The sequence below is a fragment of the Narcine bancroftii genome, chromosome 7 (assembly GCF_036971445.1).
Source record: "Narcine bancroftii isolate sNarBan1 chromosome 7, sNarBan1.hap1, whole genome shotgun sequence".
Taxonomy (NCBI): Eukaryota; Metazoa; Chordata; class Chondrichthyes; order Torpediniformes; family Narcinidae; genus Narcine; species Narcine bancroftii.
Genome location: NC_091475.1, coordinates 183,156,290 through 183,178,492, shown reverse-complemented (window position 1 = coordinate 183,178,492; position 22,203 = coordinate 183,156,290). Strand labels below are relative to the sequence as shown.

At 42.5% G+C, this 22,203-nt stretch overlaps 1 protein-coding gene across 2 annotated transcripts in view; it reads left to right on the top strand.

Moving 5' to 3' along the window:
• Positions 1 to 22,203, top strand: part of LOC138739480 (probable tRNA methyltransferase 9B) — a 78,020-nt gene that overhangs the window by 28,593 nt on the left and 27,224 nt on the right. For both annotated transcript variants that reach the window (XM_069891646.1, XM_069891647.1), the window contains one exon: positions 18,339 to 18,512. In XM_069891646.1, the coding sequence (XP_069747747.1) occupies positions 18,339 to 18,512 (174 nt within the window). The remainder of the gene's footprint in view (positions 1 to 18,338; positions 18,513 to 22,203) is intronic.

Sequence of the window (22,203 nt, the reverse complement as noted above, 5' to 3'; positions counted from 1 at the left end):
TGGTCTTTGCCCTCAGACAGCTCCAAGAAAAGTGCAGAGAACAAAACAAAGGACTCTACATCACCTTTGTTGACTTCACCAAAGCCTTCGACACCGTGAGCAGGAAAGGGCTTTGGCAAATACTAGAGCGCATCGGATGCCCCCCAAAGTTCCTCAACATGATTATCCAACTGCACGAAAACCAACAAGGTCGGGTCAGATACAGCAATGAGCTCTCTGAACCCTTCTCCATTAACAATGGCGTGAAGCAAGGCTGTGTTCTCGCACCAACCCTCTTTTCAATCTTCTTCAGCATGATGCTGAACCAAGCCATGAAAGACCTCAACAATGAAGACGCTGTTTACATCCGGTACCGCACGGATGGCAGTCTCTTCAATCTGAGGCGCCTGCAAGCTCCACTCACATACCGCTTTAACCATTCCCTATGCCATAGGTGCTCTGTGATTAGTAAGGAATTGCTTAAGATGGTAGGTGGATGGAAAGAAAAAAATTTGTAAACTACTATTTTAATTGTCCCTCATTGACTCGTTAGGTGCACGATTTCATAACTCCAAAGGAAATGGGCTAGTGACAATTTTCCTCAAGCAAAATATTTCAGTAACAATTGGGACTAGAGCTGTGATTCTCAACCTTCCCTTTCCTTGTAGTAGGAGAGGACTGGTGGGCATGACCTGTGTCTCTTTAAAGTGTTGAAAGCATCCTGCTGCTGTTCAAGCCAGGACCACTCAACATTTTTGTGCATCAGCTGCCTCAATGGGGCTGTCAGTTCCCTTGAGTTGGGGATAAATTTGTCCAGGCAGTTTACTAAGCCAAGGAATCTTTGCAGGGCTACCACATCTGTTGACACTGGCATTTTGCTTATGGCCCTTGTTTTGGAGGGGTCCCCCTTTAGATCTTTGCTGGTGAACATGTGGCCTATGTAGCTGACTTGGTTTAGGCGGAACCTGCATTTCTACTGGTTGAGCCTCAGGTTTACCTTCCGTCCTTAGTTAAGCACCTTCTTTAAGTTTGCATCATGTTCCTCTTGAGTCTTGCAGCCTACCAGTACATCATCGAGCATGGGTACCCGGTGAAAATTTGTTCCATGGATCTTTGGAATATTTCGCTGGTCGAATTGATTCCAAATAGCATTCAGAGGAACCTGACCCGATCAAACGCAGTGCTGAACATGGTTAGTAGTGACGAGTTATAGTTGAGTGAGACTTGCCAGAACTAGTTTTTCACATCTAGGATCAAGAATACCGTATTGCCGGCCATCTAAGCAGCAATTTCTACAGTGTACATGGGGTGATGCAATCTCTTCAGAGCTGCATTGAGATTTCGTGGGTTTATGCAGATCCAAATCTCCTGTTGTCTGTCTTTCTTCTTAGTGGCCATCATGGAGGACACTCATTGGGTTGCCTTTGAAACTGGAGTGATTACATCAAAGTCCTGCATTCTGTCCAGCTTGGCCTTGACCTTGTTCTTCATCGCCATTGGTATGTGGTGTGCCGAATGAACCATGGGTCTTACTTCCGGGACGAGCTGCATGGAATATGTCACTGGTAGCTTCCCCAGCTCATCCATGAAAAGTTCGCAGTATTTGAAAAAAATTGTCTGTGATAGATCTTCTTCAGAGGGGCTAATCTGGTGTACCTCTTTGCTGAATGAAACGAGTCCCATGTTCATGCATGCGCTCAGGCCTAGCAGAGGCATGACGTCCTTGTGGACCACGAAGGTCAATAATACATGTAACCATCCATGTACATAGAACTACAGCTGCACCATGCTGTTGGTTTGGATTCTGCTGCCTCCATATGCCACCAGACTCATTGACCTGACACATGGTTTAGCCTGTTCTGTTTTTTCCAGCTGGTTGGATGTCTTTAATGATGTGACGTTGCACTTTGCTCCTGTGGACCTTCATCTCCTCCACCTTTCCATTAACTTTCATAGATACGAAGGCCTTGTTATTTCCTCTGATCCGGGTTTCTGCTGGGTTTCCTGCTATCCACAGGGTCAGGCCATTGACATAGTATTCATCATCAGAGTTGTCTCTCCCCTGTTCTGGCTCCAACTGGTCGATCGTCCTTCTCTGACTGGTCCGTGTGTTGGTGTGCTGCCTGGATCTGTAGCATCTGCTGAAATGGTTCCACTTTCCGCAGGTTCTGCACTACTGGCTGAATGCTGAGCATATTTCTCTTCTTGGCATGTGATCGCTCCACAGTTACTGCACCCTACCCTGGACAAGGGTTTGGGATGGCTTAGCTGGCACTTTCTCCTGGCCTCCAGCCACTGTCTGTTCACTGGTCCTGCCTGGATTGCGATGAGGCTCATGATCTGTTGTCGTGGAGAGGTCAGCTTTTTGCTGTTTCCTCGGTAGTTTTCGTATGCCAGACAGGTAAAGATGGCCTTTGCTAGCATTAGCTCGCTGTTGCGCAGAAGCACTTCCTGCATACTATCGTCACAAATACCACAAGTCATCCTATTTTTAATTAATTCCTCATAGAGTGTTCCAAAGTTACAGGTCTTTTCCCCGATTTTCAAATCACTGATGTATGAGTGGATTGACTCACCAGGCTTTTGGTCTGTAGTATTAAACTTGTGCCTTTCCATCAACATGTTTCTCTGTGGATTGCACATTTCCTTGAATTTTCATTTTAAGCATTTAGTGTCCTCTCTCGACTCAGCCAAGCTGATAATGAGTTTCTCTTTGAGCACTTTGTGTGCATACACAAACGACTCTCCCTTATAATGGGACAAAATGTATACTCTGGTGCGGGCAGGCCTGTCACTGTGTGCTGCCACAATAAATATGTCGTACTCTTGCCGAAAAATATGCCAGTTCTCTGCTACATTCCCTTCAAATGTGAGTGGGTCAGGCCATCTAAATCTGCCTGCCATCAAGGCGACTGTTGCAAATGTGATTCTGGTTACTCATTGTAACTGATTGGAAGGCCTTGGGCTTGGGATGGTCTCAATCCCACTTCTGACACCATGTTTGTCATTGCATGCTGAATAACTAGATGAGTCAGCAAATGATGAGCACATGTGACAGAGTATATAGATATGTTTTTGGGAGGTAAATTGGGAAAGGTTTGTTAGAGTAGTCACATACAAGCACTTTTTAAAACAGATCTTATTTGAAATACTGGAGCTCTGCTAATGCTAGACATATCGGTTACACAGCTCTTGCAAGAGCTTTGGAGAGAGCTAAAGAAACTTCACTAATGGATTGTTGTTTATAAAAGGCAACAGATGAAAGATCTTGTCGGAGCCTCAGACAGTCTGAAGGAGAACATCCTGTTCCAAGAGGGTCATGTGGTTTTGCAAGCAGAGAGAGTCCAACAGGCTTTCTCTGTGTGAGAGAGAGAGAGAGAGAGAGACACACACACACACACACACACACACACACACACACACACACACACACACACACACATCACTTCTTCAGTGCTACAGCTAGTAAGAGCAGCTGGGACTGGAACAGAACAAGCTGGCAAGCTTGTGGAAAGCTCAATTTTGGCAGATGGCCTGGTCAAAGCCCTTGTGGTTCATGCAAGAGGAGAGGACTGGCTGTCTAATGTTACATTTGGAATAAGAGAAACAAAAAGGAGGAATGAGAAGTGAGATTGGACTGTGAACCAAATAACCTTTCTGAACTTACAGACACATTACATACATGTGCGCTTAGAATTAGAAGGGGTTAAGTTAGATTAGTTAAGTCAATAGTGATGTTAAAGTTTGATTCTATTTTCATGTTTAAAGATAATTAAAAGCAACTTTTGTTTAAGTAACCATTTGTCGTGGTGAATATGTATTGCTGTTGAGTTTTGGGGTCCTCTGAGCTTGTAACACACCAAACAACTTTACTGTACGCAATCAAAGAGAAAGTGAGCCCATAGCATGGCGTCTGTTCCTCACTAGTACTCATTTCATTTAATGTGCCCTCGTGGAACTTGTGCATGCCCAGTGCGCTGTTGCCATCACAGTGCCTGCGCAGTGCGCTGTTGCCATCACAGTGCCTGCGCAGTGCGCTGTTGCCATCACAGTGCCTGCGCAGTGCGCTGTTGCCATCACAGTGCCTGCGCAGTGCGCTGTTGCCATCACAGTGCCTGCGCAGTGCGCTGTTGCCATCACAGTGCCTGCGCAGTGCGCTGTTGCCATCACAGTGCCTGCGCAGTGCGCTGTTGCCATCACAGTGCCTGCGCAGTGCGCTGTTGCCATCACAGTGCCTGCGCAGTGCGCTGTTGCCATCACAGTGCCTGCGCAGTGCGCTGTTGCCATCACAGTGCCTGCGCAGTGCGCTGTTGCCATCACAGTGCCTGCGCAGTGCGCTGTTGCCATCACAGTGCCTGCGCAGTGCGCTGTTGCCATCACAGTGCCTGCGCAGTGCGCTGTTGCCATCACAGTGCCTGCGCAGTGCGCTGTTGCCATCACAGTGCCTGCGCAGTGCGCTGTTGCCATCACAGTGCCTGCGCAGTGCGCTGTTGCCATCACAGTGCCTGCGCAGTGCGCTGTTGCCATCACAGTGCCTGCGCAGTGCGCTGTTGCCATCACAGTGCCTGCGCAGTGCGCTGTTGCCATCACAGTGCCTGCGCAGTGCGCTGTTGCCATCACAGTGCCTGCGCAGTGCGCTGTTGCCATCACAGTGCCTGCGCAGTGCGCTGTTGCCATCACAGTGCCTGCGCAGTGCGCTGTTGCCATCACAGTGCCTGCAGTGCGATTACAGCAGGTGTGGAGCAGCTGATATTAGGGCTGTCTACACCAGGAAACCAGTGGGCTGATGCAGGGCACCAGAGTGGGACAACATCCCCATTCTGAGAAGCTTGGGAGAAGATCCTCAGAGTAGGAGACCGCAGCAGCAAACCATTATTATAGCTTCCATGACCTCACTGCTTGTATTGCTCATATCCCTAGATTCTGTGCCAGTTTCCTGAGTAAATACTGATGCAAAAAAAAAGAAAATTAAGATCTTCCCCATCTCTTGGCTCCATACATGCCAGCCACTATGATCTCCTAGGGGACCAATTTTGTCCTTAATATACTTGTAGAAACCCTCAGGGTTTTCTTTCACATTATCTGCCAAAGCAACCTTGTGTCTTCTTTTAGCTCTCTGATTTATTTCTTGAGCTCTTTCTTGCAATTTTTATACTCCTCATGTGCCTCATTTGCTCGGTATTATCTATACCTCTGTGCACCTCTCTCAAAAGCTAAGGTTCCCTATGCCTGTTAAATTTGCATTTAATCCTGACAGGAACATAAAAACTCTGTACTCTCAAAATTTCACCTTTTGAAGGTCTCCCAGTTACCACACACATTCTTGCCCAAAAAAAAAATTATCCCAGTTCACGCATTCTAGATCCTTTCTCATTTCCTCAAAATTGGCCTTTCTCCAATTTAGAATCTCAACCCAAGGCAGCAACTGCTTGAGTTGGGTAAGAAGGACCTGGCTAGTCACATTGAACCGGCCAAACCATTGGAACAAGCCAAGCTTGAGAACGACGATCTCGAAGCCAACGCGCTCACTCACCCAGGTGACCCCTTCCAAAACCAGCTGCTCCTGCCACCCCTGCCCTAATGGCTGCAACTTCTCGTGCTAGGTAACACTCCCTTGCAAGAGCCAGCGTCCCTGATCTCGTTGCCCGGTTAATGACTCAGTGTGTTGCAGCTGTGGCAAGGTAGGGCCTTGGGCGAGGTTTTGCTGCACGAGGGGAAGCCTGCGGAAGTCCACGTCCTGCACCGATCCCGGATTTGATTCCAGCCCCAAACCGTCTGGCCCAAATTCACCTGAACTCACTTGGTGTACTACATGCCAATGGAGCATGGCAGTAAGGAAACGGCACAAAAAGGCTTGGGGCCATTTTGCCATGATTCTAATTCAAACTCATCATTGGAGGAGGAAGGAGGGAGACCATCTTGCTGCACCACGAGGTTGATGCCATCGTACTCCCGCAGGGCAACCCAGCACAGTGGGAGTCACTCGAGTGAGGAGTATGGAGTCTCTGGGGTCCTAGCCTTGATGGTTCTGGACCTCCATAGTGACTGTGAAGGTAAATGGGCATTCCACTAAGTGCCTAATTGACACAGGCTCTACTGAAAGCTTCACAGAGTCACAGAGTGTGCAAGAATAGGACCTAAAGATGTATCCTTCCAATTATTGTATATTCCTTGCATCTCATTTGCATTACACACGTATTCAATAACATTGTATAATGCATTTGTCGTTTGAAGGGGGGGATTTTGTAAAATTCGCCTGAATGTACTTGATGAATTGTGTGCTCCAGTGTTGTTGGGCCTGGACTTCTGTCACTTGAAAAGCATGACCTTGGACTATTCTGGTCCTCTCTCCCCTGTAACGGTTTGGAACAGAGGACCCCTAATAATTAGAATCCATATACAGACTCTCCACACTAAATATTGACCCCCTCCCCCCTCTCTTCCCGAATATGTTCTCAGACTGCAAACCTATTGCTACCAAGAGCAAGAGGTACAGCACAGCAGACTGAGATTTCATACAGTCTGAGACACAATGTCTGCTTGACGAAGGTATCATGGAACCTAGCATCAGCCCGTGGAGAGCGCAAGTGGTAGTGGGAAAAGAGGAAAACCAGTCCAGGTTAATAATTGGCTATAGCCAAACTATTAATTGGTACACACTCCCCTCTGGATGCATACCCCCCTCCCTCGAATTTCGGACATAGTGAGTGAAATTGCGCAGTATCAGGTCTATTCGACCATTGACCTGAAAGCTGCTTATCACCAGCTGTCAATCTGTACAGAGGACTGTCCATATAATGGTCGTCTCTATCAATTCCGGAGGGTCCATTTCAGTATGACTAACGGGATTTCTATCTTTCAGAGGCAGATGGACAGAATGGTGGATTAGTATGGGTTGAAAGCTACCTTCCTCTGCCTCGATAACATCACCATCTGTGTCCATACCTTAGAAGACCATGATGCCAACCTCTAGAGTTTTATCCATGTATTGAAAGCCCTGAACCTCATTTATAACTCAAACAACTGTGTGTTCAGGATTAAACAACTGGCTATCCTTGACGACATGGTGGAGAATGGCATCATTGGCCTTGATAGGATGCGCCCCCTGTTAGAGCTCCCCATTCCCAGGACCACAAAGGCTTTGAGATATGCCTTGCATTTTTCTCCCAGTGTATCCTTCAGTATGCTGTTATGGTTCACCCTCTCTTAAAAGCCACTAATTTCCCCCTCTCAGCTGAAGCCCAAACGGCTTTTAACTACCACTGGAACCATATTGCGAAAGCCGCCATGCAGGCGGTGGACAATAATGTGCCTTTCCAAGTGGAAAGCGATGCTTTGGATATAGTCCTGGCCGCTACCCTCAACCAGGCGGGCAGGCCAGTAGCATTTTTTTCTCGGCCATTACAAGGCCATGAGTTCTGAAATCTATCTGTAGAAAAGGAGCCTCAAGCCATTGCAGAAGCCATGAGGCACTGGAAACACTACCTGGCTGGTAAGAAATTTACGTTGCTCACTGACAGTGCTCTGTCGCATTCATGCTTAATAATGTCAAGAGGGGAAAAATCAAATTGACAAATTGCAAGGTGGATCAAGCTTTCCACCTACAATTATGAGATTGCCTATCAGCCAGGAGCCCTTCAGGACCCTCCAGATGCCTTATCCAGAGGAAGCTGTGCCTCTGCACATACCGGCCAACTGCAGTCTTTGCATAATGAGCTCTGCCATTCAGGGGTTACCCATGGCTCATTTTGTCAAGGCGTGCAATCAGCCCTACTCCATGGAAGACGTCAAGGACAGGTCTGCGCAGAGTGCAAGCTGCACTTCTACCACCCCACAAAGTTGCACCTGATCAAGTCATCCAGGCCCTTTGAACGGCTCAGTGTTGATTTTAAGGGACCCCCCTCCTCTCCACGAACAGGAACACTTTCTTCCCTTCTATCATTGATGAGTACTCCCGCTTCCCGTTCGTCATTCCATGTCCAGACATGTCCACTTCGTCAGTCATAAAGGCCCTCGATTCCATTTTCACCCTGTTTGGGTATCCCAGCTATATTCATAGTGACCGGAGCATATCCTTTATGAGTGACGAGCTACGTCAGTACCTGGACTACTAGCTACAACCCCCGAGGGAATGGGCAGCTACAGTCTAGCAGGGTGTCGAACTGGCCCTGAAATCAAAAGGCCTTCCAGACACGCTGGTAGGAAGTCCTTCCTATGGAGTTCCATTCCATCCAGTTGCTGCTATGTACTGTGACCACTGCTACTCCTCATGAGCTATTCAATTTCAAAAGAAGGTCAGCATCAGGAACTACACTCCCAATCTGGCTCACCACTCCTGGACCAGGCCTTCTCAGTAAGCATGTGAAGAGAAGCAAGACCAACACCACCCCCCCCCCCCCCCCCCATCCCAGTGGAAAGGGTGAAACTGCTCCAAGCCAATCCCACATACTCCTATGTGGAGCACCCAGATGGCAGGGAGGATACCGTCTTCATCAGTGACTTGGCACCTGCCTGAACAGTGGGTCTATTGCTTCAAATGCCATGCAAGCTATGGAGCTCATTCTTGCCAACCCCAGTCAGGGCTTCAGGCGATCTGGTTCAGGAGGAAAGTGCATCCCCCTCCACCGTAGAGCTGGAGACCCAGCCTGCTTCTTCTCCCTCAAAAGGAGACACAAGGAGTCCAAGGCCCCCTGATGCTAAGGTGCTCACCCAGGACAGCTTAAATCTGTAAATAATTATATTTTTAAACTTTTTTTCTTCCCTGAACCCATGTCTTCATTCACAGACCCAAAATTCTGCAGAAAAGTGTGAATGCAGTGAACTGGGATTCACTGACAGTGTGTTGTGCTGATGGCTGGCTCCACCCCCATCTGCTAACATATAACCCCGGTTTCCCACCTAAACCCAGAATCCTTCTGAAGACCACTGTGAGATCCTACCTTCAGTTTTAAGCTAATAAAAGTTGAATGATCCAGAGTTCATCTAGTTCCAGTTCCAGTTCCTTAAATCTGACTTCCAAGAGCTACACCTGGATGCACTTCTTACAGGTGTTGTCATCAAGGACAATTGTGGGCTCTCCCAAATTTCCCACATTGTGTATTCGGAGTATGCCACTGCCCTAGCCACTGTCTCCATTACCTATTCTTAGTTTATATGCAGAGATCTTGTATGTCCTCAGCCTCTGCTCTCCAAAGCCTCTTGAGCCAAAACCTCAAATTCCCATTCCGACACTGCACCATTCACACACTGGCTGTTCCTCTTGAGCTTCCCCTCGTTTTATTTGTCACTGCCTATAATCTGAAGCGCTCACTCCCACCAATTGTCCTCCACTCCCTTTTAAACTTGTTTTCACAAGCCTGGTCCCGACACTCCCTGGTCTCCAAACCCTTCGCTCCTCTCTCTGCGACAGTCCTGAAACTGCTCACTTGGTTACTGAGTAAATTACAAAATTCTGTAGACCCCATGGTTAAAGTAAAAACACACCATGCTGGAGAAGCTCCTTTATGTAGCAAATGTAAAGACTCCTAAACGTCAGTTATATATCTTTACCTTTTGCTACATAAAGAACATTGTTTGATCTGCTGGGCTTCTCCAGCATAGTGTGTTTTTTCACTTGGTTACTGAGGATGAACTTAGTTCTGGAATGTAATTGCTTTGGTTTGAGCAATTAGTTTTGATTAGTTCCATTCCCATTTAAAGCTTAGAGGTGAAGGAAAGCTCTGAGAAAAAGAGTTAAAAATTATTATGCTGAGGATTCAGCCAAGTTTGATGTGAATCTTTGTTGAGGTCAGCTCTGTTGTTCATTCATTGCATAAGATCATGACTTGGGTGCTGTCATGAAGCTCTGCTTTTGTGATTGAGAATTACTGCTGCAATCTTGGATGCATGTATGTGCTTGCCTAATATATTTGCTATTATGCATATCCACTGAGAGGTACCAAATTGCACATGAGGGGAAAGGACGGTCCTGAGAAAATAAAACCCCTGTAGTCTGGAGCATTTTTCCTTGTTGTTTACTCAATCCTTTTACTAACTACAGCTCAAAGAATTTTGGTGTTTAAGTCGAGCCGTGAAACCCTAAAATAAACTCTCAAAAGGGGAGGGGTTGATTTGTATGCCAGATATACTTTTGAAACCTTAAGTTCAGCTCAAAAACTGCTCCACGCTGATTCGCTATACAAAACAGAAAAACAAATTTGGTGTATAAATTGAGCCTTGATAAACAAAAAAAAACGACAGCAGATTTTCATTGAAAACAACACAATTAGCACCCTTCAAAATTGCCATCATTGTCTGAAAACAACACATTTAGAACCCTTCAAAATCACTCTCGCTATCATTGTATGAGACAAAAATCTTGGCAAGCACATCCATACTCCCACTGTTTAAACAGTCATCAATGTGGGTCCAAGTCTGTATCTGATGAGGTGGTTTCAGCTTCGTCATCAGTGTCCCACAATAAATCATCTTCCGTGCCATTAATTGCACAAGAGATACCGCACTTTTTAAACGATTTTAATCAGTCTCTAGAACATAGATCAATTCGGCCCTTGATGTTATGCTGTCTATTATTTTTCTTCCAAAAAAATACAAAACCTTCCCAACCCCATAACCCCCTATTTTCCTTTCATCCATGTGTCTGTCTAAGAGTCTCTAAATGCCCCTAATGTTTCATTCTCCACCACCATCCCCAGCAAGGCATTCAGGCATCCAAAACTCTTATATATTTTTAAAAAAAAACAACTTAACACCTGATGTCTCCCCTAAACTTCCTTCCCTTCACTTTGTACTTGTGTCCTCTGGTGTTTGTTGATCCTGCCCTGGAAAACAGATGTTAGCTGTCCATCCTATCTAATCCTTTCATAATCTTGTAGTCCTCTATCAAGTCTATTCTCATCCTCCTCCAAAGTGAAGTCCCAGCTCTGCAAACCTTGCCAGGTAACATCCTGGTAAATCTCCTCTGCATCCTCTCTAGAACTTCCACATCCTTCCTATAACGAGGTGACCAGAACTGAGCACAATACTCTTAAGTGTGGTCTTACCAAAGAGTTGTAACATGTCCTCTCTACTCTTGAATTCAATCATACTATTAATAAATCCCAGCATCCCGTAGGCCTTCTTAACTATCCTATGAACCTGTGCATTAACATGGATTTGGACTTCAAGGTTCTTCGTTCATCCACACTCTTAAGTAACTGACCATTAACCCTGAACTGAGACTTCTGGTTAGTCCTTCCAAAATGCTTCACCTTACACTTATCTGGATTGAAATCCATCTGCCACTTTTCTGCCCAACTCCGCATCCTTTCTATATTCTCTTGTAACCTTCAACAGCCTTCATCTCCATCCACAACTCCTCCAACCTTCGTGTCATCCGCAAACTTAATGACCCATCCTTCTGCCTCTTCATCCAGGTAATTTATAAAAATCACAAGGAGCAGGGGTCTCACAACAGGATCCTGTGGCACTCCACTAGTCACCAACCTCCAGGCAGAATACTTACCTTCCAGTACTACTCTCTGCTTTCTTCCAGCAAGCCAATTTTTTTAGCCACATAGTCAAAGTTCCATTGATCCCATGTCTCATGACTTTCTGAATGAGTCTCTTGTGGGGAACCTTGTCAAATGCTATGCTACAATTCATGTAGACAACATCTACTGCCTCATCAATTTCTTTTGTTGCTCCTCAAAAAACTAATTTAGACTTGTGTAGCACAACCTTCCCTTCACACGCTCAAGAAACTATCCCTTAAAAATCCTCTCCTTTAGTTTGCACACCACTGACATAAAATTCACTGGTCTATAATTCCCAGGGTTCTCCTTACTACCTTTTTTAAACAAGGGGACTACATTTACCATTCTCCAACCCTCTGGCACCTCCCCTGCAGCCAAAGAGGATTCAAAGATCATAGCTTCTGATGTGATGGGAAGGACGTAGGACATGGTATTCTGACGCTCCCAGGAAAATACAAGAAAATGATTGTTTAAATGAAGTAAACAAAGATTAAGATGCAAAGGAAAAATATAAGAATAGTCCATTTGCCTTTTAAAATGCTTTTGAAGAGAAGAAGTGTTGTTGCTGGAGTGGATGAAGGTGTTGTTCTTGGATGTGAAGAAGGCCTTTGGTGCAGAGAAACCTCAGATCTGGAGTGACAAACAGAGCCCGTCAGAGAGTTAAGTTGCTGGGAACAGCGAGCTGGGGAAGATGGCACCGGGCTAAGGGAAACAAATTCCTTAAGCAAGGACAGATCATCGAATTGATGCAAGTGCAAATAAGTGCTTTAATGGGAGAGAATAGAAATATATAAGAAAAATACAACAGTTATTAACAAATATGATGCAGGTACAAGAATGAGAAGGTGAAGAATATCAGAAAGTTACGAAAATTCAACAGAAGGTTGGAAATGTAAAGGAAAAGCTAGAAAATTTGGAGTCTGAAGTTGAGGAAGAAATTGTTGAGAGGAAGATAATTTTGGAAAAAAAATGATAAGATGGAAAATTTTAATAGGAGTAACAATATTAAGATTTTGTTGGTTTGGAGGAGGGAGAAGAAAAACATGGCATGATTCAGTTTCTTCAAGGATGGATACCGAAGGTTCTGGGGAAAATAAATTTGAAGGCCTAATTGAAATTGAAAAAGCACATAGAGCCCTCAGACCCTGGCCACAATCAGATGAGAAATCTCACTGTATAGTAATTAAGTTCAAAATATCGAGATAAGGAAAAGATTTTTGCCTTAGCAACCGAAAAAGTAATAATAAAGAATATCATGCTTTGAAGGTTTAGTTTTAAATCAGGATATTGCTACGTGGTTGTTGGCCAAGAGAAGACATTTTATTGAAGTTAAAAGAAGTCTTTAGGAAATGGGATATAAGTTTACGTTGCGTGATCCAGCGACGATGAAAATTATACTACTGGATTGCAAAAATAATTTTTTTATGGATTGCAAACAAGCATAGATTTTGTGGAAACTTTGCCTTTTAATAGTGTTACGAGCCCAGAGGACCCCAAAACCCAACAGCAGTAGATATTCACCAAGACAAATTGTTACTTAAACAAAGTTTGCTTTTAATGATCTTTAAACATGAAAACAACCTAACTTAACCCCCTTCTAATTCTAAGTGCACATGTATGTAATGTGTGTGTAAGTTCAGAAAAGTTCTTTGATTCACAGCCCAATCTCACTTCTCATTCCTACGTTCACTGGTTGCAGGCAATTCTTATACTGTGCATAGAATTTAACATTTGTAAAGTTCACCAGGCTTTGGTGCTTGAAAGGTAAATGGTTACTGCTCAGGAAGGTTCTCGTTGGTTTTCAGAGAGCGATTTGTTGTTCCAGGACACCCACAACTGATTCCTTTTTAATCAGCCACTTCAGTGTCTTGCTGATGAAACTTGCCCCCTCAGGGTTCTCCAGATGATAACCTCTTTCTTTCAGCTCACCACAGAGTTCCTTTTTATTTCTCTTATTTCAAGTGAAACATTAGACAGCCAATCCTCTCTTCCTGCATGAACCACAAGGGCTTTGACCAGGCTGAGCACTCACAACCCATCTTCCAAAATGGGGTTTTCCACAAGCTTTCCAGGTTGTCCTCTTCCAGCCCCAGTTGCTGCTGCCGACTGTAAAACTGTAGAACTTCTCTCTCTCTCTCTCTCTCTCTCTCTCTCTCTCTCTCTCTCTCTCTCTCTCTCTCTCTCTCTCTCTCTGAGAGAAAGCTTGTTTGACTCTCTCTGCTTCCAAAGCAACCTGACCCTCCTAGAACAGCAAGTTCCACTCCAGAGAGAATGCGGCTCCGACAAGTTCCTTCATCTGTTGCCTTTTTGTAAACCACAATCCATTAGTGAAGTCTCTTCGGCACTCTCCAAAGCTTCTACAAAGACTCTTGGCCCCGACATGTCTAGCATGAGGAGAGCTCCATTATTTTAAATAAGATCTGCTTTAAAGTGTTTATATGTGACCTACACTTAAAAACCCTGCCCCAATTTATCTCCCTAAAACATATTTATATGTTGTCACAATAGGCTGAGTAAATGAGAGGAAATTATTCAGAATCAGGCAATGAACTAGTAAATTAGAAGCTTTGTATTGATGTAACACCTGGGAGGAGAAGGTTGCCCAATGATCATCTAAATGAAGTTAAAAGAGACTAAATATGAAGGAAGAATAGTCCACTTACCCTTAATATACCTTTGAAGAAAAGAATTATTGTTGTTGGAGCGGATTAAGGTGTTGTTTTTAAATTTGAAGAGATGTCTTTGATTCAGATAATTTCGGATCTGGAGTGATGACCAGGGCCCATTAGAGAGATGAGTTGCTGAAACTGCAGCAAGTTTGATCAGCCTTTTGGTTGGACAAGATGGTGACAGCGCAAGGAAAATGGATTATTGAACTTGAGTGAGATGATTGATTTCGGTGACGAAAGGAAATTTTCTTCGTGGTTTCATCAGTTTATGGAGAATTTGAAAATTATTTGGTAAGAATTATGAAATAAGGATAAGAGATCAAGGGATACAAGTTTATGCTGTTACCCAGTGATAATGGAAATTGTACTATCAGCTGATAAAATAATTTTTTATTGATTATAACAGGCATTAGATATTGTGGGAGCTCTGCCTTTAATAAGAAGGAACTATTTGGAATTAGGTAATGGACTAGTAAATTGGTAATTTTGTTTTGATGTAATACCTGTGAAGTGAAGGGTGTTGGAGTTCATGGGCATATTGTGGCAATGAGCCACATCCCGTATGAAGAGGGGGCTGATGCTATATCCTTAAGCACCCATAAGGGGGGATTTATTTTCATTTTCTTTTTCTCAGGCTTTCGAGGGGATTGAGTGGATTTGGTGGGCTTTTTCTTTCTCTTTTTTTTCTATATTTTCAACTTGTAAAAGCCATGTATGATTAATTGTGAATAAAATGTATGTAATGTAATTGTAAAAAATTAGAAAAAACAAAAATTAAGAATAAAAAAAAATCATAGCTACTGACTCAGCTATCTCTTCACTCACTTCCCACAACATCCTGGGGTATATCGCATCCAGCCCCAGGGACTTATCAATTTTGATGTTTTTAAGAAGATCCAACACTTCTGCTTCCTTAATCTCCACATTGTCCAGCACACAGGCCCGTTCAATTTCCACCTCACCATAATCAAGGCCCTTTTCTCTTGTGAGTACTGGCGCAAAATTTTTCATAAAAATGTACAGAAGTATCTGCTGGGAATTTTATTACAGGTTTAATTTTGTGCTTGAAATTCCATGGGTCTTAACTTTGTCCCATCAACCATGCACAATAACACCATGGCCTGTACTTCTGGTTTACACAGTTTCCACATCTCTCCATTCCACTGTTCTATTCCCCATCATGTCAAAATTAATGGGATTTCATCCATGTTTCCAATGAAAACTGGTATTTCTGCTGGTTATATATAATAAACTGGTGAAAACTTACAACTTTATGATCAAGATCTTTTGGTAGTTTCATAGGAATTTTTGATTTTTGTCATAATACCAGATTTTTCCTGTTCATGAAATGGTTGCACAGGCCTACTGTAGCTTCAAAATCATTACTAAGTTCTGAGTGTGATTTTGCCCACTACAATGCAAATGTTCTTATTTTATTTTGGGTAACTATGTAGCAATCTTGCCTCTGTTCACGTACCTATTCTGCAATGTGATTCCAACTCTGACCAATGAGTGATTCCTTTTCTCAACAATCACTGTCTTTTTGGTATTTTTCTTAAAGTCTCTTTCTTCCTCCAATCTCTTACCAACTTCTCATATACATTATATTTTCTTGAGCAGCACAGTTGCTGATTTTCTTGGCCATTTCATTCACTTTTAATTTGAAACTCGCTTCATACTTTTGTCATTTCGATGGAGCCTCAATGATGACAATCACCTCCAGCCAACGCCCAGCAGCTCGATCATTATGATTGTTGCGGTCACTTACAGGCTGGTCAACGCCCAACATCTCAGGCATCATGGTTTTTGGGAGTCCACTTATAAACCAGATGTACCATAAAACCATTAAAATGAGGTTGAAAAAGGGGAGTAGACTTATCTGCTGGTCAACTTATACACCAAAACATTTGGTGTTTATTGTTGTCTGAGTCAGATACCACATAGGATTTGTTTTAGAGATTTTAAGCTGATTGGTCATCAAGTGGTACCTTTTATTCTTCCCACTTTCTCAAAAATAAATGCAACTTTGGACACCTGCAGCTGGAAATTCAAAGAAACATCTAAAACTATTGCTGTTCCCAGTGTACATTCTATCTATCATGCCATCAAGTAACCTTTGTTGGATTCCTGTGTAGGTCAGGTGACTGTGACTGAACAACAATTTTTTTTCAAAGGTTTGCTTCCTGAAAAAAAAATTGAGGATTATGATAGATAACGTTAGTCTGAACACAAATGTAAATTCAGATTTGTTGTAACACTTAGGAAGGTGGAGAAACATGAACTTTTATTAATTTTTAGCATGTGATGCTGACACATTGCATTCATTCATTTGACCTAAAAATGTTTTGCTACTGATTTTCTTTTTACACTCAGCATTTAATGCCTCTCATATCCGTGTCCAACAATAGTTAAACAGCATTGGTGGATTCCAGTTGCCCTCCCTGATCACCCTTTGCCATGGTTGCAATGTCCCAGTGAAACTTTTTCCCATGTTCGTCTCTGACTGCACTAAGATCAGCGGGGAAGAAGTCCAAGAGTGAATGTCGAAAATGAATTTTCAATGGCAGGATGCACTTCGTGGTTTTGTATGGTTGAAGTAGATGTTAAATATAACAGGAAATCACAAAATTAGGGTTTATTTGAAAAAATAGTATGAGATCAGAAAATGTTAAGTTGATTTTCGTGATCAGAAGCCCAAAATCCATAAAATACACCCAAAAGTGTTCACGAAGCAAAATCTTAATTGTCCAGTGTTATCGTAAGGCCCACGGGTAGATTCTAGGCTGAAAATAACAGGATCATTGTTGATTTGTTCTATGAATGGTTCAGTAATAAACAAAAGAACAATTTTTTGTTTGCTGATGCATCATCTTTTGTGGTAGGAAGGCACAAATGTTTTCTTTAGCATTGCACCACACCTAAAATTTTGTCTATGCTAGCTGAAGTACAGCAGAGTAGAGGATATTGTTATGTGTTTTATATTATATAAATATTAAAAGATTGTGGGGGGCTGTTTAGTGTAGGTCACTTCACAAATAGATATCTACTTCACATCTCATTTAAAATTCAAGAGCTTTGCTGAAGCCAGGCATTCAGGCACCAGTGGCTTTGCAAAAGACAATGGAACTACTTTGGAAAGAACTTCAGAAGTAGGTGCAGAGGTTAATAAGATCAATTCTACAGTAGCTTTTGAGGCTGAAACATGGCAAGCTGGCAGGCTTGTTGAAAACACCATTTTGAAGACGGGTTGTGAGTTCAGCCTGTTCAAAATCTTTGTAGTCCTTACAAGAGGAAATGGCTGGCTTGAGTGTTTCTCCTGAAGTAAGGGAAACAAGGTGGTGACCTGGAAGAAGAGGTTATCATTAGGAAAATCCATGATGGGGCAAGTTTCTTCGGCAACACACTGAAGTGACTGATTGGTGGATATCAGTTTGAGTGTGTCCAAAGAGCAACAAATATCTCTCTGAAACCAACAAGAACTATTTAACTTTAAGCACCAGAAGCTGGTGAAAATTCATAAATGTTGAATTCTGTGCACAGTATAAGAATTGCCTGATATGTTTGGACTGTGAAACAAAGAACTTTCCTGAACATATACACATTACACATATGTGCACTTAGAATTAGAAGGGGGTCAAGTTAAGTAAAGTTAATAGTAATAAGTTAAAGTTTGATCCTGCTTTTATGTTTAAAGAAAATTAAAAGCAACATTTGTTTAAGTAACCTTGTCTTGTGAATTTCTATTGTTGCTGGATTTTGGAGTCCTCTGGGCTCATAACAATATATTTGGCTTGAGATTCCTCTCTTCCTGGATGGTACATCCCATTGCCGAGAGAAAAGTATGTTGGTTTTTTTTTGTTGTTGCTCATCTTTTATGAAATCTATAGTGTAGATTCTATCTAAAGGTTTTGGATTCTGGCGTTGCATTTTAGCAGGAAATCAAAATAAAGCTTGACTTTCTTGTTTAATTCCTTTCAAGTTGAGACATCTTCCACTTGGCATATCAGCCTGTTACAAGAACGGAGTTCATGAAGCTTTCATGTGGGAATAATCTCTGTTTGCACCACCCTGACCTTCTAATTCTTTTAAACAATATTTTTCAGCTTTATTCAGCTTACAATAATTTAGGTAATGAAATCTGTTTTAAAATTTTTATGACAGTTCTTTCTTAAATTAGGATGTGGAAATGGGAAGTACCTTTGTATCAACAATCAAGTCTACAAAATAGGTTGTGATTATTGCCTGCCCTTGGTAGAATCTGCCAGAGAGCAGAGCTATGAAGCCATGGTATGTGATAGCCTGCATCTACCATATCGCAATCAGTGTTTTGATGCCATTCTGTCAATAGCAGGTGAGGAATTCATTTATTCAATTTTGTTGACATAACCAAAATATATTTAGAATTATCTGCTTCTAATAAAATAAAATCAACAAATAGAGATAGAAATTGAATGTATTGCATCCTTTCAGATATAAAATGAGCATATTGCATTCCAATAGCAATAAGATGACCTGGTCCAATCTGCATAGGCACTGCTGCCATGATAACCTTCTTGATCTGTTGATTAGACCATCACCTAAAATGGATTTCTGTTAATTAAGTAAGTCTGAAGGAGTATTTTTCAAAATGTGTCTGATACTTGTACTGATTGCAAGCTGTGCAAAACCTGGTATTTAATGAAAGGGAACAGGTGACCATTCTGGTGAGCTGGAGTGGTGACCTGATATGACAAACGCTGCCATCTCATTCTTTCTTTTGACTGACCCAGTGTAATCTGATTAAAGCATTAGTTTACAACCCTGTTTTGAAAGGAATTTGTTCAGTTTTCCAAATAAATACATATTTCAGGAGATACAAGATGGTGGAAACTGGACCAAAAAACATTCTGCAGAAGGAACTCAGCAGGTTTAGCAACATCATTGAGGGTGGTGCCAAGGCGGGGGAGAAGGAATTGTCAATATTTTGGGTCAAACCCCTTTATAAAGAGCCAAGGTTCAGTGTGGAGAGAAAAGGATGGGAGGAGTAATGCAGGAACCAGTAGTGGATTGGTAAACCAGGGAGGGATAATAGTTGGGGAGGGTGAAGAGCATAGTTGGACGGTGATTAATTGATACCAGACAAACAGAGAAGAAAAAATGGTTTTTTTACCTTTTAGATCTCTGATTTCACCCACTGCCCCCACCAAATCTGGAAACATCTATCCATTACCTTTCCCTTGATGGTTTACATTATCAACCTTTTTTATCTGATACCAGCACCGGCATCCTTTGTTCCAAAAGTGACAGTTTATATCATATTTGATATTGTATATAGATATGTTTTTGAAGGAGATAGATTTTGGGAGTAGTGTAGGTCACAAACAAACACAAACACCACAAAACAGACCCCATTTAAAATGCCAGAGCTCTGCTCGAACCAGACAGTCCAGGCTCCGAGTGATTTTGCAAAAACTTTGAAGAATGCCTATAGAGACTTCACAAATAGGTGTTAATTGGATATGCTGTGGAGTAATGATTATTATTTTGAAAACAACAGATGAACCGACTTAGAAGATTGTGTCTGGTGCTGCAATCTGTCTGAAAGCAGTTTGCTGTTCTAAGAAGCTTATGTGGTATTGTAAGCAGATAGAGAGAAAGAGAGGAGACCAATCAGGCTTTCTCTAAGAGAGAGAGAACTGTTTTTTCTGCAGCATGGCAAGTTGGCAGCTTGTTTAAAACCCTTGTGCTCCATACAAGAGAAAATCGCTGGCTAGAGTGTTTCACTTGAAATAAGGGTAATAAAAAGGAACTCTGTGGTGATCTGCAGAAGAAGAGGTTATCATTTGGAAAACCCTGATGGGGCAAGTTTCATCAGCAAGATATTGAAGTGGCTGATCAGAGGGAATCAGTTTGTGTGTGTCCAATGAGCAATGGATCTCTTCTGAAAACCGACAAGAACCTTCCTGAGCGGTAACCAGAGCCTGGTGAAAATTCATAAATGTTAACAGTATAAAAATTGCTTAATACCAGTGAACTTGGAGGATTGAGAAGTGAGATTGGACTGTGAATCAAAGAACTTTTTGAACTTGTACACACATTACATACATGCGCGCTTAGAATTAGAAGGGGTTAAATTAGATTGTTAATAGTAATAAGTTAAAGTTTGATCCTATTTTCATGTTTAAAGATAATTAAAAGCAACTTTTGTTGAAGTCACCATATGTCTTGGTGAATTTCTATTGCTGCTGGGTTTTGGGGTCCTCTGGGCTCGGAACTATCTTCACCTTCATCCTTCCCTGGATTATATTACTCAATTTACCCATTTTCTTTCTGTCTCCCAACTCCATCCCTGCCTTTCTTAGCTGTGCATCATTCTTCACCCTTCCCTGGTTCAGCAATCCACCACTGGCTCCTGAATCCCCCACCCACCCACCAGTCCACATATTGGCAATTTTCTCCTCTCCACATTGAGTCTCGTTGAAGGGTTTCCACCAAAACATTGACAACCTATCCCCTCCCCTCACCAAATACCGTTTGACCCATTGAGATCATCCAGCAGATTGTTTAAAATGTATATTTCTAACTTAACTAAAAATGAAAAATTGTATTCTCAATGCATTATTATTTGTGGACATCACTCACTTTTTCAATGCATCCAAAATGTATAATTTACAGAACCCACAAAATAGCGCAGGACGTTCAAGGTACTGTTTGAAGTTTGTTCCTCCTTGGTATTGAGCAAAACTAGAAGTTTAACTGGTAGATGAAATAACAAAAGCAGAAGGACAGCATTTTTGATTTTTTGATTGCATAACTGACATGTTATTAACATTGGTGGTTTTGGATTTTAATCACCTGCTTTGTGTGGAGAAATTTTAATATTTTTAAGAAAAGGCAGGATTTCTCTGCGCTGCTCACTACTTATGCGAAATTTTCTTTGCAAGTTATGTGATTAATATTCTATTTGCCTCAGGACAGCCTGTGAAAAGTTCCTGTATTATTGGAGGAGACTGGTTTCATTTGTCCCTCAATTTCATTCTTAGTCTGAAAACCTCTTTGGGTAGGGTGTTGTGAGGGTAAAATAGTGCAGCTGGCTGAACATCAGGAATTCAAACTGGAATTACTCAGGATTATTGAATATTTCCATTATTTCCTATCTTTAGAAGGATATGACTGGCAGAAGCTGCTTCATGTGTTGGCAGGCCACTTGGATTCAATGGACCATCTCATCAACCCCTTTGGATGTGATGGAAGCCACCTCCATTCACTGGTGCAGAGTGTGGCCATGAGCCTCACATCTTAGCATTGTGCTCTTCCAATGAGCTCTATGGCCTGCAAGATCATCTGCTTTTCCAGGCGACCCCTTGAGCTATGAGGGTGATTTATTGCTGGGAGGGAGCAGGTAAATGGCAGGGTTTTAAGCCAGGTCCCAGGCAGAGCAATTTGCTGCACTGGGTAAGACAGGGATCTGTACCAATGTACTAGCACAGCACATAACCTGAGAAAATGTCTTTGTTCAAATACAGGGGTACTAAGTGCCTTTGAGCATTCAGATGAGAGGACCAGATTGTTGCAGAAAGTGGGGTTCTGCTGATTTGGCATTCTGAACCTTAAGTAAATGCAAGTCATGTTTGATTTTTAATTAATTGTGCACCAAGTTAATTATTTTGTCTTACCAACTGTCTTTCTGCTTTTCCATCTTGCCTTTTTTCTCTCTCCTATAAAATTGGCTGTCATATTTTCACTGTTATCTCCTACTTACACTAATTTTTTTGTGAAATATTTATCATATTCAAAGTTTTTGTTCAGTTCTACCATATTCTTATTTTTGCTTTGGCTTGGCTTCATGGACGAAGATTTATGGAGGGGTAATGTCCACGTCAGCTGCAGGCTCGTTTGTGGCGGACAAGTCCGATGCGGGACAGGCAGACGCGGTTGCAGGGGAAAATTGGTGGGTTGGGGTTGGGTGTTGGGTTTTTCCTCCTTTGCCTTTTGTCAGTGAGGTGGGCTCTGCGGTCTTCTTCAAAGGAGGTTGCTGCCCGCCAAACTGTGAGGCGCCAAGA